Here is a 16991-nt window from a genome sequence, read left to right as displayed (position 1 = left end):
ATTAGGCTTAATTTTTTTAATGTTCCAAATTTCTTAAACTAAGGGAAATCTTGAAAAGGAAACATTGAATCCCCTCTCTGAATTCACCTTCACTTTGGAGCGTTTGAATCAGAAGAGAGACATCACAGGTTTGAAAATGAGAAATGAGGTAGCTCAGGAAGGTAATTCCATCTGCCAGCCTTCCACAGCCTAATTCCAAAGTGACATGATCCTGCAGTACTAGTATGTGTCAGGTGTTTATAATGTGAATATACAGTTAAGAAGAGAGATGTTTTCTATGAAAGCTTTTTCTGTGGGGGGAGGGGGATAGATGGGGGAAGAGGACACACAGGGCATGTCAACAGCTCTGAATGGGGAGCCCGAAGGCTCTCCCTGAGGCTCAGTGCTAGATGGCCCAATGGCATGGCGAGCTACATTACCTCCAGATTTTTCCAGAGTAAAATGAGACCTTAGCTAGGTCCCTTCTAGCTCTACCAGTCTCTGATCTAAGGATGTTCTTTGCGACTAGAGAATCGCAGGCATTGCTGTGGTGTGTGGGTTGTTAGGTCTTGTGCCTCCTGATTGGCCATGACTGTGTCTCTTCATTAGCATGAGTAGGTGAACAGTGTGGGTTGGGACATTGACAAAATTCAGCAAACTATAGATTACCAGGATCAAAAGAAACTGCCTGACTCATACTTCCTTTTAGGGGCGGAAAACCAGAGTTCCATCTTTCTAACAGTCCTTTGAAGGAACTGGACCGGAAGTAACTAGTCGCACTTTACATCTGAGTTCACAGACTTTTTGTGGGTGCTTATTACATATGTCTAAGGCAGCAGGCGCGGTGATACAAGGATGCATAAAAACAAGGATACACGACTAGGGTCTCTGGCTCGGGGAGGGTGTTGAAGACACTGAAGGACACATGATTTGCGTAGCATCACAACATTCCTCTGAATAAAGTTAGGATGAGAATTCATCTCCTGACCCCTGGCTAGAGGTGTGTGTATGTAATTAAGACAGATAAACTCAAGTAGAGTTAGGGTCCCAGATTTTCATGCCAGCAAGGAAGATCATTTAAAAGCTAAATACCTCTATTAGCTAACCTCACTGTCTTTTAGCGAACCTCGTTTTTACAGGCCTGGACTTGGTTTCCATCTATATGAGGCATTAGGAAGATGCTTCATTTCCATTGCAAATGAAGTCACCAGGTTGATGTTTTCACAGCGTAAAAGCAGAGATTAAAATGTTTAATTCTCACATCCATGCTGCATGTCATGTCCCTTTGTACCCTAAAGGCCCATCGGGGATTTAGGGGTAGCTCCTGCCACATTATGAGAAAATGCAGCTACTGTTATGTGCCATGCGTCTCCTCTGTGACCACGGACCAACCTTATCTTTCCACTCTCCCTCCTTGTAGATCCAGCTTTCCAAGATCGGGCCGCCGTTCATCATCAAGAGCCAGCCAGTCTCCAAGCCAGAGCCTCGAGCCTCCCCCAGCACATCCGTGGGTGGAGGCCGGAACACGGGGGCCAGGACCCTGGCGGATATCAAGGCCCGGGCCCAGCAGGCAAGGGCTCAGCGAGAGGCAGCGGCGGCCGCCGCGGTAGCCGCCGCGGCGAGCATCGTCTCGGGGGCCATGGGCGGCCCGGGAGAGGGTGGCAAGGCCAGAACCCTGGCGCACATCAAGGAGCAGACGAAGGCGAAGCTCTTCGCAAAGCACCAGGCCCGAGCGCACCTCTTCCAGAGCGCGAAAGAGCCCCGGCTGCCTCCGCTTGGCTGCAAGGAAGGCCCCCCGAGCTTAGAGGTCCCTCCCGCCGCCGAGGCCAAACCCGAAGGTTCAACCGGTGTCATCATTGCCAATCCCAACTGCAGGTCACCCAGCAGCAAGCCCACGCCCCTCCGGGAGGCCACCCCTGCCCTCCAGCCGCCTCTCCCACCCACCAAACCCCCAGATGCGGCGACGGACGTAGCCGTGCATGGTCCTGAGGAACGTGTCCCCGCGTCCCATGTGTCCGAGAAACCGGTTTCCTCTACCTCTTCGGAAAAGAGCGATGTGCCCATGCTGTTCAGTGCCGGTGCGGTCCCCGTGTCAGCCTGCAGCGCGGCTGTGTCGGGAGCGATGAAAGAGCATCCCTTTGTGAGTCCCGTCGATCAGCCCTCCGTCCTCGTGTCTGTCGATAGTGCAAACACCACCATTTCTGCCTGCAGTCTAAGCGTGCTCACCACCATCCAGGGCGCGGATGCCCCGTGCATAGCCGTTGTACCAAAATGCGCCGAGAGCACGCCCCTCCCCGCCGCCCCCAAGGGCGCCAGCACCGCGGGCTCCGGGGATGCCACGCAGGCGCTCACGTCCAGCAGCGGTGCGGGCGGCGTGGTCTCCGGGCAGTTCACCTCTGCGCCAACCCTCTCCATCGCGAAGAACTTGCCAAACCACCTCGCCACGACCTCTGTCCTGGTTGCCTCACCGGGAATGAGCACCAGGTTCCCTCCCGAGAAGAGAGCCGTGCCGGGAGGTGACGAGCAGGCCGTGTCCACGGGGACCCCGGGGCGAGCGGCCCTCGGCTGCAGGGACGCGGGAGCCGTCACGGACCCTCTGGTGGCCCGCCCGCCCATCGCCGTGTTTACCGGAGGCATGTTGACCATCAGCTCTTACGACTGTGCCCCCAAGTTCAGTGCCGAGAGCGTGGACAAAACTTCAGGGCCTCGGAACAGGGCAGAGAACTGTGGGAAAGCCCAGCACCCGGCGGCCTTCGCCCCGGCAGCCATCAACAGGTCGATCCCCTGCAAGGTCATCGTGGATCACAGTGCCACCCTGGCCTCTGCCGTGTCCCTGGCCGTGGCCGTGGCCAGTGCAGAGGCGGGCGCGGATGCCCAGGGCAGGCCGGGGAGGACAGAGGTGGCCCTACAGCCCGTGGCCTGCCCCCAGGTGTCCGTGATCAGCAGGCCAGAGCCGGCCGCCACCGAAAGCATCGATCCCGGGCCCAGTGTCATCGCCGGGTCTGCAGCCAAGCCAGATTGCAAACCGCCGCAGGCCCCCTGCCCAGGACTCCGGGAGGCGCCCCTGGTCCTTCCCGAGAAGGCGACGGCGCCTGGCAACAGCTTTGCTGAGCAGGCCCGTGGCCCGGCCACTTTCAAAAGCGAAGCCGACACAACCGGCGGCGGCCCGTACACCGCAGGCGGCCGGCTGAGCTGGAAGGAGGAGGCCGTGAGGAGCACGGGGCCGCCGGGCAGCCACGCAGGGCCGAGCAGACAGAAGGAGCGTCCAGAGCTGGGCTGTGCCAAGGCCGTCAAAGCCGAGCGCGCCGGCTACTCGCACGTGGCGGAGCTCCACCCCAGGAGCCTCCTGCCGGGGGTCCCTCTCCCCCCGAAGCCCGAGCCCCAGACGGTGGACAGAGCGGACAGGGGCTTCCGAGCAGACACTGGGGACCTCCCCGGCCCTGAGCGGCCCCCTCCGGCCACGGACGCAGCCACGGGGGTGCAGCAGACGCAGCACAGGAAGGCCCCCACCTCGGGCCCCGGGGACGAGGCGGTGTCCTTGGCTGCGGACACCCTGAAAAGAGCACCCAACGCAGGCAGCTCGAGCTGCCGTCTGTCGTCCGTGGAGGCGAACAACCCACTGGTGACCCAGCTCCTGCAGGGCAACCTGCCTCTGGAGAAAGTGCTGCCGCAGCCCCGGCTGGGAGCCAAGCTGGAAATCAACAGGCTCCCGGCGCCCCTTCAACCTACCTCAGCGGGGAAAGCCGCCGCGGAGAGGAGCGTCCTGGAAATGCCCTCCAGCTCCCCGAACCCCGACGGGAAGGGCTACCTGGCGGGGACCCTCGCGCCGCTCCACATGCGAAAGCGGGAGAACCACCCCAAAAAGAGAGCGGCCAGGACGGCGGGGGAGCACGCTCACGTCAAATGCGAGCCAGGGAGGTTGCTGGTGGAGCCGGAGGTCAAGGCCCTGCCCTGCGTCCTGGGCCCCGGCCTGGCCCCGCTGGGCCCCGGGCAGCCCTTCCCGCAGGAGTGGCTGGGCAAGCAGGCCCCGCCGGCCAGGGCGGCCCCCGGCCCCGACGTCAAGCAGCAGAAGCGGCTGCTGCCCGCCTGCAGCTTCCAGCAGAGCCTGTTCCACGCCGACAAGAATGGCGGCTTCCATCCCCATCCCGAGGCGGGCGCCTCGCACCGGCAGCAGTTCTACCAAATGCCCGTGGTGGCCAGGGGCCCCGTGCCCCCCGCGGCCCTGCTGCCGGCCTCCGCCAAGGCCCCCGCGGGCTGCGGCGCCTTCGCCTTCAATCGGCATCTGGAACAAAAGGGCCTGGGGGAGGCGGGCCTTGCCCCGGCACCCCACCAGCTGAGGTTGGCCAACATGCTGTCCCCCAGCGTGCCCATTAAAGAGGGCGATGACGTGGGGGGGGCCGCGCACGCCATGCCCAGCAAAGCACTGGTGCTCCCGCCGCCGCCCCCGCCGCCCTTGGCCCTGCCCCCGCCGCCGCCCCCACCACCTCCACTACCTCCACCAGTTCCTCATGCGGACGCCCCAGCCGAGCAGAAACAGCCCCCCGTGGCCGCGGAGACCCCCAAGCGCCTGGGCTGGCCGCCGGCCGCGGGCCTCTGTAGCAATATCAAATCCGAGCCGGTCTCCTTCGAGGAAGGCCTAGGCAGCAGCTGTGAACTGGGCCTGAAGCAGGTTCCCTACGACCAGAACGAGATGAAAGAACAGCTGAAAGCGTTTGCGCTGAAGAACGCAGACTTCTCTCCCTATTTGCTTTCTGAGCCACAGAAGCCTTTCCCCCCATTAGCTGCGCAGAAGATGCCAGCGCCGCCGCCGCCGCTCTGCGGAAACTACCCAGCCATACACTTCGGCAGCACCAGCTTCAAACGGGCGGCCTCTGCCATCGAGAAGTCCATCGGGATGTTGGGCAGCGGCCCCGGTGCCGCCGCCGCCGGCCTGCCCGGCCAGGGCGCCCCGATGCCCGCGCAGAACTTCGCCGACAGCAGCAGCGCCGAGGAGCTGGAGCTCAAGTGCTCCTGCCGCCTGAAAGCCATGATCGTGTGCAAGGGCTGCGGGGCCTTCTGCCACGACGACTGCATAGGGCCCTCCAAGCTCTGCGTGGCGTGCCTGGTGGTGCGGTGAGCATGTGTGTGCATGGTGGCGTGGTGAGCACGAGTGCGGTGTGCCTGGTGGTGCCATGAGCATGTGTGTGCATGGTGGCGCGGTGAGCGTGCATGTGTATGTGTGTGTGTGCGTGGCATGCCTGGGGGTGTGGTGAGTGCATGTGTGTGTGTGTGGCGTACCTGGGGGTGCAGTGAGCATGAGTGCATGTCATGCCTGTTGGTGCAGTGAGAGCCTGTGTGTGGCATGCCTGGGGGTGCGGCAAGTGTGCGTGTGTGTGGCGTGCCTGGGGGTGCGGCGGGTGTGCGTGTGTGTGGCGCGCCTGAGGGTGCGGCGGGTGTGCGTGTATGTGGCATGCCTGGGGGTGTGGCGGGTGTGCGTGTGCGTGGCGTGCCTGGGGGTGCGGCAAGTGTGCGTGTGTGTGGCGTGCCTGGGGGTGCGGCGGGTGTGCGTGTGCGTGGCGTGCCTGGGGGTGCGACGGGTGTGCGTGTGCGTGGCGCGCCTGGGGGTGCGACGGTGTGCGTGTGTGTGGCGTGCCTGGGGGTGCGGCGGGTGTGCGTGTGCGTGGCGTGCCTGGGGGTGCGACGGGTGTGCGTGTGTGTGGCGTGCCTGGGGGTGCGGCGGGTGTGCGTGTGTGTGGCGTGCCTGGGGGTGCGGCGGGTGTGCGTGTGCGTGGCGCGCCTGGGGGTGCGACGGTGTGCGTGTGTGTGGCGTGCCTGGGGGTGCGGCGGGTGTGCATGTGCGTGGCGTGCCTGGGGGTGCGGTGGGTGTGCGTGTGCGTGGCGTGCCTGGGGTGCGATGAGCGCAGTGCGAGGTGCAGTGTCCCTTTTCCACGGTGCAAATGCCCAGCGGCCGCAGCCAGTCGAGTAGCGCGGAGCTGTGGGCGCGCTCATTTCCTTCCTCCGGGCCAGGTGACCGCTTCTCCGCGGGGCTATTTGTCTGCGTGTCTCGGGAAGGCGAGGGGGCCTCCCATCCGAGTTGCTCAGTGGCAGGTCTGTCACGTATGTAGGTGGCTCCCCAGCTTTGGACAGTTTCCGCCCGTGTTTGCAGGTCACTACCCTCCTTTCGTTTGCGGTGTTTGTTTCCGTTCAGGTGCAGAGAGGAAAGGGACATTGTCCGTCAGTACTAGCCCGAGGCAGGTGCAGAAGGACGTGGTCCGCGCTGTGAGGCGGGCGGTGCGTTTCCTGTAGATGAGCCGTTAAGGCGAGGGTTTGAGGGTTTGAGGTTGGCTCTTCCGGCACCGCCTTTCCCCGTGGTGAGACCGTAGTTGGAAAGGGGACTCTGATCTCAATGTTCGCTTCCTTGTCTTTACTCACATCACAAAAGATATAGTGAAAGGCATCTCCTGACCCTCCTTCCTCCCTGCGCCCTCCTCTCAGAGACGGGCAGGGTATCTGCGTGGGCCTTGGACAGGGTGCGCACGTTGTCCCATACTGTGTCTCGGGCCGGACATTGCATGGCAGTCGCCTGGCCCGCGCCCTTTGACACCTGATCCTGGGGGATCAGTTGGCCTCCAGAGAGCCCTAGGCCCAGAGGATGTCAGAGCTTCGTGTGTGGGCTTTAAGAGCAAGTATTGTAACCATGCCTTAAAATTCAAAGAAAAATGCTGTGCGTGCCAACACATGCAAAGGGGCGGGTCATGTCAATATTAGTCCATTCTCTTCACCCCTTTACAACGACTAGATATGAACGCCGGGGGGAGTTACCGCAGACCCTGCGGGCGGCACAGTGCCTCCGGCTCCCAGCTCTGCGGAGGTTGGCCACCTCATGTTTAAGTGTCCTTGACGATCAAAGGGACCACAGAAGGCTGAAGGGCCGACGTTTTTCTGAGCAACTTTTTCCTCGTGATTCGCAATCCGACCCTGCTTCACCCCGAAACAGCCACCGTTTTTGAAATCGTCGCAGGCACCGCCTGTTTTGCTTTCTTCCCCCTCGGGTGAATGCAGCGCAGTCTTCCTGTCTGCGGAGCGGAGCTGCCTCGGGACAGGGACGCTGCGTGTCCCCGTGTGTGCCCCGTGCGTCTGAGTGTCGCTTACCCGGGCTCCCTCCCCGCGCGTGGCCCGCCCTCATGCCGGAGAACAGCTTTAGTTCCAGCTCTGTTCCCTAAAGCAAGTTCAAAAGCACATGCATGTTGTGAGAAGATGGAAGACAACAAAAGCCCCGCCATTTCGCTTCCGATTACAGAGCACAAAACGTGGAGTGCCATTAACCCGCTGATTGACTGAGGCTGTAGAATTTAAAAACACAAAACATGGGGGGTGGGGATTTCGCCTGCCCACGGTGAGAATGACAGATATTTTCACGTGGGATCATCCTAATCCGTGCAAACTTTTGACATTCCCTTAAAATACGTCTTAAAAATGAACTGGAATGAACAGAAATTGCATTCTGGAGAAGAAAAAAAACACACTTGTGATTTTTTTTTCCCCACAATAATCAACGATGGTATATGTCTCCCCCCCCCCTTCCATATTTATTATTGTGATGTTGCCAAATTTTGTTAGGTGGCAGAGCTGTCGTCGTCGTCAACACATTGCTGATAGGGAAAGGTATTTTATCTTTCAAATCAAGACAAGCAAAGAAGGCCCGGGTGGCCTCAATTTGGTGCTTCAGTACCGTCACTTCTGTTTTTCACATGAAAAGTAACAAGATCAACTCATACCCGAGAAAAATAGCAATGCCCTGAACCAGCTCTTCCCAGGGAGGAGGGCTGCAGCTGAGCACCCGCGAACCTTGCCTCCGCTCCGGGTGGCCTGAAGGCGGTGTCCTCGTCCCAGCGTCCCAGTGGCCAGCTGGGCTCTGATGTACCCTGGGTCAGAGGAGCATGCTGTCATCTCCTCCGGCTCTCAGAGGGGCATCCCCGAATCTAGACACGTGCATGCCAACTCCTTCCACACTCAGCTGCTGCTCTGCCAGTGTCAGGTACTGTCTACACCAGCAGATTCACTTCTATCCTATCAGTAACTGACACGGTGTTGAAAGACACTCCAGCCTACGACACCTTTGCACTCTGCCGATGAGGTACGATCGAGGCCGATGTGGTGCTGAGCCCATTGTCCGCTCCGTCCAGGTGGAATCCTGCCTGCAAGTCACTTACTGGGAATAAAGAAAAGTGTCCTTCTGTATGTTTTGATTTTTCGTAGAATAGGTTTGGGAGATCAGTCGTTGACCATGCATGGATTCTATCCCCTGGTCCAAAGAGCTTATTTTTCCATGCCCTTGCTGTTGTGGGGTTTGTTTGTTTGTTTGTTTGTTTGGTTTTTGCCCCAGTTTAAAGTTCTAATGTTGACATATGGTTTTTAGGACTGAAAAATTACTATCTTTGGGCTAAAAAATAATGGAAAGAAAGAAACAAATGCAGAAGTAGACGGTCCATTGACTAGATACACAAAAGCCAGTCTATTTAGGTGAGGTGAGTAGGTCCTTCGTTTCCTGACTCCCACAGGTGTCTGCCTGCGTGCAAATGGAATATGTGACTTCCTACATGGTTATTGTGGTGTAATGTGCAAATCTTAGCATGTGCATCATCCTGATCCTTGGCCACTATGCTATCTATCCTCATCAGGAGTAGAACTTGCACATGTGACATGCAATTTTTTTTTTTTTTTATCACAAAGGATGTATTTCCGTAAGTAGCACTTTCGGAGCAGGGGAAGGAGGGACGCGCCACTCCCCACCCCCCTCCTACTTGATATGCATTTGCCTGAGGTGTACAAAGACGTTCAGGTCGTCAGTGGGCATGTTCATAAGAACGTTCGGATGCAAATTCATTTTCAAAATGAAAAGCATGTCCTTCCCCCCCAAGTGAGAAGAGCAGGGATGCTGGTGGTGAACCAAGCACCACGGTGACCAGACTTCCCTGCTAAGGTCGAGTGTGAGAAAGAAAACTTGAAAAGCCTATGAGGTTGAGCCTGGTTGCTATAAAGACTTTGTGGAGATGCGTGCTTCTAGGACGAGCTGTAGAAGGTTTAGTTGACTTCCAGACCTTGGGTAGTCTTACTCTTCCAGAATAAACACAGACACAAGCAAGCTGGGTGCACGGCTTCCCAAGGCAGTCAGGGGCAAGCACCCATCTTGCACCGGCTTCCTTGACAGACACTCAGAATTTCAAAAGCGGGGCGTTCCCCTGGCCTGGGTTCCTCCTCGGTCTGGTCAAATCCCACTGACGGAAGCTGCAGCCAGGTCAGGGTTGCGTGGTCTCTGGGGTCAAGGCCAAGCACCGTGCTGGCTGCCCGGTGGGCAGGAGCCCACGGAACACGCAGAGCCCAGAGCCACTGTCCATGTGAGTCCGGGCAGAGGAGCTCACCAGACTGCCAGGGGCCTGCGGAGCCAGAATGTCACTGAATAGAAGACCCATGTTGTCTTCAGTCCTCACGCTCTGTCACTGTAGAGCAAACAAGACGCATTTTTACGTTATTTAAAGGAGCTGCTTTTTTTTATAGCACATACTCTTTCGCTTTGTACTATATTTGATAGTCACAGAATTTAGGCGGTAGGAAAACCTGGTTGTATTGTACTATTCATGAATGTTTCAAAGAAAGTGCTCTACTCGGCTGCCATCATTTCTTTGTACTGCTGTATTTCTTCCCCTGCTTCATGGAAAGCTAATCCGATTCATATTTTTCACTGCAGTTTCTTCTTTTTATATATATGTGTTTGTGTGTATTTTTTTTTCCCCTCTTTGGTCAGTATTCTGAATGTTTACATCTGTTTGACATTAGCCATTTAATGCCTTTTTTTTTTAAAGGTGATATTACTCTTACAGTGTAACGGGAAAATGTGAAATCGCCCCAACACAGCATGTATGACAAACAGATTGGGGCTCAGGCCCTCGACATACATAGACGTTTTATATCAGCATCCAGCGAGGGAACGCCCTCCTCGGTCCTCTACCAAAGAATATACCCCTCCCGTGGGAAAGCTCTGCAAAGGAGTGGGGAGTCCTCAGCAGGGGGCGCGGTGGGTTCAGCGAGGCGGCTGCGATTGGAAACTGGTGTGCTTGCTTGGATACCCGACGGAATCTGACTGAGTGCAACAAGCATTTAAACAACTTTTAGACGGCGTTTTGTTTGGAATTCAGGGATCACGCATTCTTTAATGGTGCTGTTTGTTTTTTATTTCTTCTTTTCTACAAAGAAAAAAAGTGTTGCCTACAAAAGTGACTGCTCACAATACCATAAGTTAAACAAAATGTTTGTCTTTTCATGTTTCTTGATTCTTCCCTTTCTCAAAGTAACAAGTTGGGTTTCAATATTCAACTGTTCTGGCGAAAATAAAGAAATTCAACATTAAGTGGTTGTCATGTTTAATTCTTTTCTGAAGTGAGATAGTGTGTATGCATAAAATGCACTGATAAGTACATTTAAAATTTTACTTAAGAAAAAATATACAGGGAAGCCCAACCATGTGCTGTTAAATTATCTACCTTCTCCTTGGTGTGGTGAGTTGTGAACATACGATTATGAATATTGTTACAACAGTCAAAACCAAACTGAAACCTCTTTGAGATGAATGGTATCTACTGTGCTTATCATTTGAAAATATATTAGGGTCTTTCTGTTTTTGTAAAGAGCTTGCTTATTCTTTATACTAAAGGACACTCAGTTCAAGGAAAGTTACTTCCCTGTTTAATTTTAACTTTCAAAATGAGTTAACTTTTAAAAATTCTTTTTACATTGCTCATTAATATTTTTATCTTAGATATTATGACTAGGATTATTTGAATAAAGTGCTGGGAACCATTAGAGCAAAACTGCCTCAGTTATATTTACATTGGTTAAAAATACACATATTTTTACAGCGAGATGAATCCGAAGCATTAAACATAATTGGCTGTTACCATAGTTCAACTGTTTCATCCACAGGGAAAATGCTGCCTTTAGCCACCAGAGGGCGAAAGAGGACATTTACTTTTGAAAGAAAAGAGAAGAATAAAGCATCTTCCTCCTCCGAAAACTGACTTCCATGATTATAATAATGAGAGTCCACCTCCCCCAAGTAAGTCAGTGGAAGATAGATGCTTCTCCGTTTCACTAAATTATTTCCGGTGCAGGATGACATTCCTTTTTTGTTCTATTAAAATATTTACAAAATACTTCATTAATTTTACTTAGTGTTATGGGATTTTTTGTTTGCATTACTCCACAGTCTCTTCCAAATTTTATATTAGAGAAATTTAAATAGTGAAGCATTCTTTAAACTGGCATTTATTGAAACTGATCTGGCCCTAGCCTGTTTGGCTCAGTAGATAGTCTGCCTGCAGACTGCAGGGTCCCAGGATCGATTCTGGTCAAGGGCAAGCTCCTCCCTGGCCAGGCTCTGGTCAGGGCTCGTGCAGGATGCAACCAATTGATATGTTTCTCTCACATCAATATTTCCCTCTGTCTTTTAATCTCTCACTCTCTCTAAAAATCAATGGAAAAAATATCCTCAGCTAAGGATAAAAAAACCCTGACTAAACGCCTTACATGTTTTAATTCATTTATTCTCATAAAATAGGTACAGTTACATGATTTTATATAAATACTAGAGGCCCGGTGCACGAATTTGTGCACGGGTGCAGTCCCTCAACCTGGCCAGTGATTGCGGCCGATTGGGCCCATCTCACCCAGTCCTGATCAGGGCCAATCGGAGCTGGCCGGCCATGGGAGGTTGGCTGTTGGAGTGCACTTACCACTAAGGGGCAGCTCCTGCATTGAGCGTCTGCCCCCTGGTGATCAGTGCATGGTCATAGCTACCAGTCTTTCCATCGACCAGTCATAACGGTTGCTTAGGCTTTTATATATGTAGATTCCATTATTCTTAATATAATATTGTGGCCTAAAAGAGTAGCAATTGCTCTTAGGATCTAAAGTATTTATTTCTACCCATCATAGTGCTTATCTGAGGACAAGTGACCTATCCAGTGATTGATCAGTTTCCACATAGATACTTCATTGTCATCAACGGTAAGATGCTATTGTTAAAGAGCTGGCCAGGAAAGTGGTTGATAAAACATTTGGGGGCATCTTTCTGCAAAAAAAAAAAAAAAAAAGACACACAAAAACAAACAAAAAACCACAATTAAACAGGAATCCTAGAAAGTTTCTCACTCCACAAAATCATTTAAAGACTTTAGTTATACATTGCCTCGATTTAATATTTCAAGTTCAGATCACACATGATTATCCACAGAGATACGCAGAAGTAGGAAGTTGGAGTAACCCAATGTCACAGCTAATCTGGTAGTCTAAATTGCAGAATGGGTCTCTCTCTCTTTTTTATGGAAACTTTTATCCAAGTTGCCAGTGTAATGAATTATCATACACTTCCACTAAATGGAGGAAGGTCACTTGATTTGCAAAGTGAGGGATGGGTATTTTTTGCCATCTTATTTAAAACAGTTTTGCTTTGCTTTTCTGCTACATTAATTAATACCCCATTGTGATGCCTGACTATACGTAAAGCTGGTGCTGAAAGTATTTAGTAGTCCTGTGAAGCATCAGCCAATCCACACAGATGCCAAACAAATCAAAAGAGAAGCTGCTATTACAACAAACCAGTGACGATTGGCTGAATCCCATCTCTCTGAACAAAGGAGTGCCTGGATCTGCTTTTATTAATAGTCGGGATTTATCCTTAGTCTCTCCATTGCATTTATGGGAAAGTTTGTTTCCGAGGTACTTTTCCCAAGCTAGAATTTCCATCTGCAATCTCATTTGCATTATTTTTTAAGGAAATCATTTAAAGGTGGTTCAAAGGTGAGCTTTAACCCAAACACAATCAAATATCCAGTAGTTCCCCCTTTTTTGCCTTTTCCAAGTACCCTGTTCAGTGGACACTTCCCATAAATAGCAAAAGGTAGGCACACTAGGTGCTGGGTGCTTGAAGACACGTAAGATCCATCTTATTTTCTCTGGGCTCATCAGAAAGTCTTTTTTTATTAATATACTAGAGGCCTGATGCACGAATTCATGCATGGGTGGGGTCTGGCCGGCCCTGCCCCCAATCGGGGTTGGGGGGCCAGTCAGGGTTAGGGACAGTGGGGGAGAGGGGCCATGGGCGCTTGGCCAGCCGGCCCCACCCCTGATTGGGTGAGGCGGATCCAGGATGGGGTCAGCCTCGGGGAGGGGCTGTGGGCTGGTTGAACTCCAGGTCAAACTCCTGGTCAAGGGGACAATTTGCATATCAGCCTTTTATTATATAGGGTTTTTATTGATTTCAGAGAGAAAGGGAGAGGGAAAAAGAGAAACATCAATGATGAGAGAAAATCATAGAAGGGCTGCCTCCTGCATGTCCCCTACTGGGGATCGAGCCCACAACCCAGGTATGTGCCCTTGACCAGAATCAAACCCGGGACCCTGCAGTCTGCAGGCTGAAACTCTACCCACTGAGCCAAACCAGCTAGAGCAGAAAGTCTTGATTATTTTATCATAAGCTTGTAAATTAAAAATAGGTTTTACCTTTGGTCCTTAGATCTCTAGTTTCAAAGTCTGGTTTTATTTCAGGAAAACACTGTGTTCCAAATGCAATGATGAGGGAGCCCTGAGGGGTTTCCGAGTGCAGAACTGCATTCAGTATCCACTTCCGGGTGTAACGTCTTTCAGATACAGGAAAGCGAGGTTGGCCTCAAGGACTGTAGGACCCACAAGCTTTTCCCAGATGTTCTCTTTCTGTAGAGAAGTTACAACACTTATGCATGTCCACTTACACAGAAATAAAATACAGGAGTTCTTGCTGTAATAGAAAGTTTATTTGCCAACTAGTTTAAATCTCAAGATGAGGAATGTAAAGGTTTGGGGTATGAGCAGGGACAGTTCTCCATAATGGTGTCTAAGCAGAAGCCACTGAGATATTTGATACCTTTTCTTGACTTAACATGTGAGCTCCATGTAGATTTGATTTGATTTCTTTTTTTTTTTTTTTCTTTTTTAGTAGTACTTGTTTTTTGTTAAAATATTCTTTATACTTTGAGGAGGGAAAGCTATCTGGAATGAGTTGACATCTTAAAAAGAAACTACCAAAATCATCTGTTAATTTTTTTTTTTTAAACTGATTTGGGAGAGAGAGGAAGAGAGAGGGAGATAGAACTGACATGATGGATTGATTGGTTGCCTCCCGCACCCCCTGCTGGGCATCGAGCCCACAGCCCAAGATTTGAAGGATTCGAACTGAGACCTGGTGCATGGGTTGATGCTCAAACACTGAGCCACACCGGCCAGGCTCAAAAACACTTTTAAAACTACATTCAGAGTAGGACTATATGGAGTTTGGAAAGGTTCTTTTGTGGAATTCTTGTCCAAAAAGCTTTGCTTGGCAACAACTGAGAATAATCAGACACCACACCCTACAGTCTCAGTTTTCTCATTTTGATTCTCTCCTAAATAAATCATTTCCAAGCCTTTAGGCTTCATGGCCTGAATATAAAGAAGTGTTCTCTAAATTCCCTTCATGTAAGTAAACTTGTAGAGATTTAACTACATTCTACACCAAATATGGCAGTTTCCAGAGTGGTTCCCCAAAGGCAGGTCGTCGTTAACAGAAAATAAACCAGATAATACTTGTGAAATGCCGTGGACCGCGTGCTGCAAGCATTTCCTGGGCAGCATCACACTTGTCATTAGAAAACTCCTACTGCGCAGGCACTGTCAGTTTACCCGTGTTATACGTGTAGGATCCTTGGCACATTTTAGAGACGGTCCCCAAGCTCTTCTTACAGGAATCTAGGCATTTGTTTAGATGTAGGTAATGCTGGTCATCGATTTTATAAGTGAACATATTGTAGCAATGTGTGTGGTGCCCCATGCCCCTGGAGTTCATTGACCTTTTAATACTTTTTAAAGTCAGTGCAATATGTATTCCCATATTAAAAAGTCAAATCATATTGCAGAGGCTATAGCAGAAAAAAATGGCAGCGTCCTGATGTAAATTGCAACGTAGCTATTTTTTTTAAAAGGCGAAGACCTTGCTTCTGACTATTCACATTATTCAAGAGGATTCAGGTGGGAACGAAGAGTGAGTCCTGCACATGCAGGTCGCAGGCTTGGATTGAAGTCCAGCTCACGGGCCTTGTCCAGTCCTTCTGAGGAATAAAAGTGTCCCACTTTGCGGTAGATTGCAAGAGGGGAGCATTGTGCCCTACCTGGTTTGGCTCAATGGATGGGGTGTCAGCCTGGGGACTGAAGGGTCCTAGGTTTGATTACGGTCAAGGGCACATGCCCGGGGTTGTGGGCTTGACCCCCAGTGGGGAGCTTGCAGGAGGTAGCCAGTTGTGATTATCTCTCACCCTCTCCTCTACGAAATCAATAAAAATATATTTTTTTAAAACAGAGGGGAACGTTGTGGTCATTGGGGACAACGAAGACGCATACAAGAGGCAGTCAACACGTAACACCAGGCACACAGTGCCAGAGGTAAATGTCACCCGTGTCCGCATTTTCCCAAGCGAGCCCTGACTGGCTCCGTGAATCCCACCGCTTCCCTCCTCCCAGCCGGGGACCTGAGAACATGAATGGCAGTGGCCTCTGCTCTCCTGTCTGTTCTGTGCCACAGCTGTAAGAGCATGGCTCTGGGATATTCATGTTCCTATGTGAGTGTCTGACTCGCCATCTTCCCCACAGGACAAAACCCTCTTTTACCACCTCTTACTTACAACTTTTTAAAATATATATATTTTTATTGATTTCAGAGAGGAAGGGAGAAGGAAAGAGAGATAGAAACATCAGTGATGGGAGAGAATCATTGATCGGCATGACTCCCCATGAGGATCAAGCCGGCAACCCGGGCATGTGCCCTGACCGGGAATTCAACTGTGACCTCCTCGTTCATAGGTGAACACTCAACCCCTGAGCCACACTGTCTGCGCACTTATAACTATGTTTTGAAGCAAATTGGCAAGCTAATATTTTAAGTACTTTGATAAGTAATTATTTACGGATATGTCAAAGTAATCATAAATTTATTTAGGAGGCTAGATTTGTGAGAAATTACATTTTTCTATTTCTAACGAGAGATGTTTAACGTCCCTTTCTACTTAAGGGGAGTGTGTCATCTCAGGGACTATGCAGGGCTTACCTTGACCCTCAGGACTTCTGAGGGGGTTCCAACAACTGGGGCACTTTGGTGCCAAGTTTCATCCGTCATTCAGTGAGCAAGCATTGTTTGGATCACCACTTCTCTGCTAAGGGCTGGGTTATAGGGGAGACAGGGTTTTACTGATGACTTGATTATTCAAGAAACATGTTACCAAACCCTTCTTTAGTGCCCATCAGTGTTGCACCATGAAACATTGTCATAAGGTGGAAGGAATATTCTCAACAATGCAATGCAGGAGTGCCTTTCTAGAAAACATTTCTATTTCCCAGAACAGCTCGGGTGGGGAAGGGGGAATAACTGAGGACATGGAAGTTTTGGAAAGGTAAATCTCCTTTGGAGTCATCATTTAATTTCTTGACTACTTTAGGTTCAGAATAAAAATATTTAGGGAATGTAGCACAAGAAGCAAAATATGTTTCTACTGGAGAAGGTGTACCTTCTCGCTTAAAATCCTATATAATAAAAGGCTAATATGCAAATAGACGGAATGGCGGAATGACAGGTTGCCATGATGCGCACTGACCACCAGGGGGCAGATGCTTAACACAGGAGCTGCCCCCTGGTGGTCAGTGCGCTCCCACAGGGGGAGTGCCGCTCAGCCAGAAGCTGGGCTCATGGCTGGTGAGCCAGCAGTCAGACATCCCCTGAAGGCTCCAGGACTGGGAGAGAGCGCAGGCTGGGCCAAGGGACCTCCCCAAGTGCAGGAATTTTGTGCACTGGGCCTCGGGTAGAAAAATAAGAAAGAGAAACTCTTTTGTATGGAGAATGGCATGTCACGACATGAGGCTCATCTGGAAGAAACAGCGCAGATGGTCTGGTTTGTTTCGGGGTTGTGGTTCCGTGT

The 16991-nt window shown here is 51.5% G+C and overlaps 1 protein-coding gene across 1 annotated transcript in view; it reads left to right on the top strand.

Annotated features, from left to right (window-relative positions):
* The window catches only part of ASXL3 (ASXL transcriptional regulator 3), a gene marked incomplete at its 3' end in the record, with an annotated part of 169922 nt that extends 164827 nt beyond the window's left edge, over positions 1 to 5095 (top strand). Inside the window, exon 12 of the mRNA XM_081097332.1 lies at positions 1400 to 5095. Coding sequence (XP_080953458.1) covers positions 1400 to 5095 — 3696 coding nt within the window. The remainder of the gene's footprint in view (positions 1 to 1399) is intronic.
* Between the last annotated feature and the right edge of the window lie 11896 nt (positions 5096 to 16991).

This window comes from Myotis nattereri (genome assembly GCF_964212035.1).
Source record: "Myotis nattereri genome assembly, chromosome: 8".
Taxonomy (NCBI): domain Eukaryota; kingdom Metazoa; phylum Chordata; class Mammalia; order Chiroptera; family Vespertilionidae; genus Myotis; species Myotis nattereri.
Note: the sequence above shows the minus strand (reverse complement) of the source record. Positions and strands in the feature narration are given on the sequence as shown.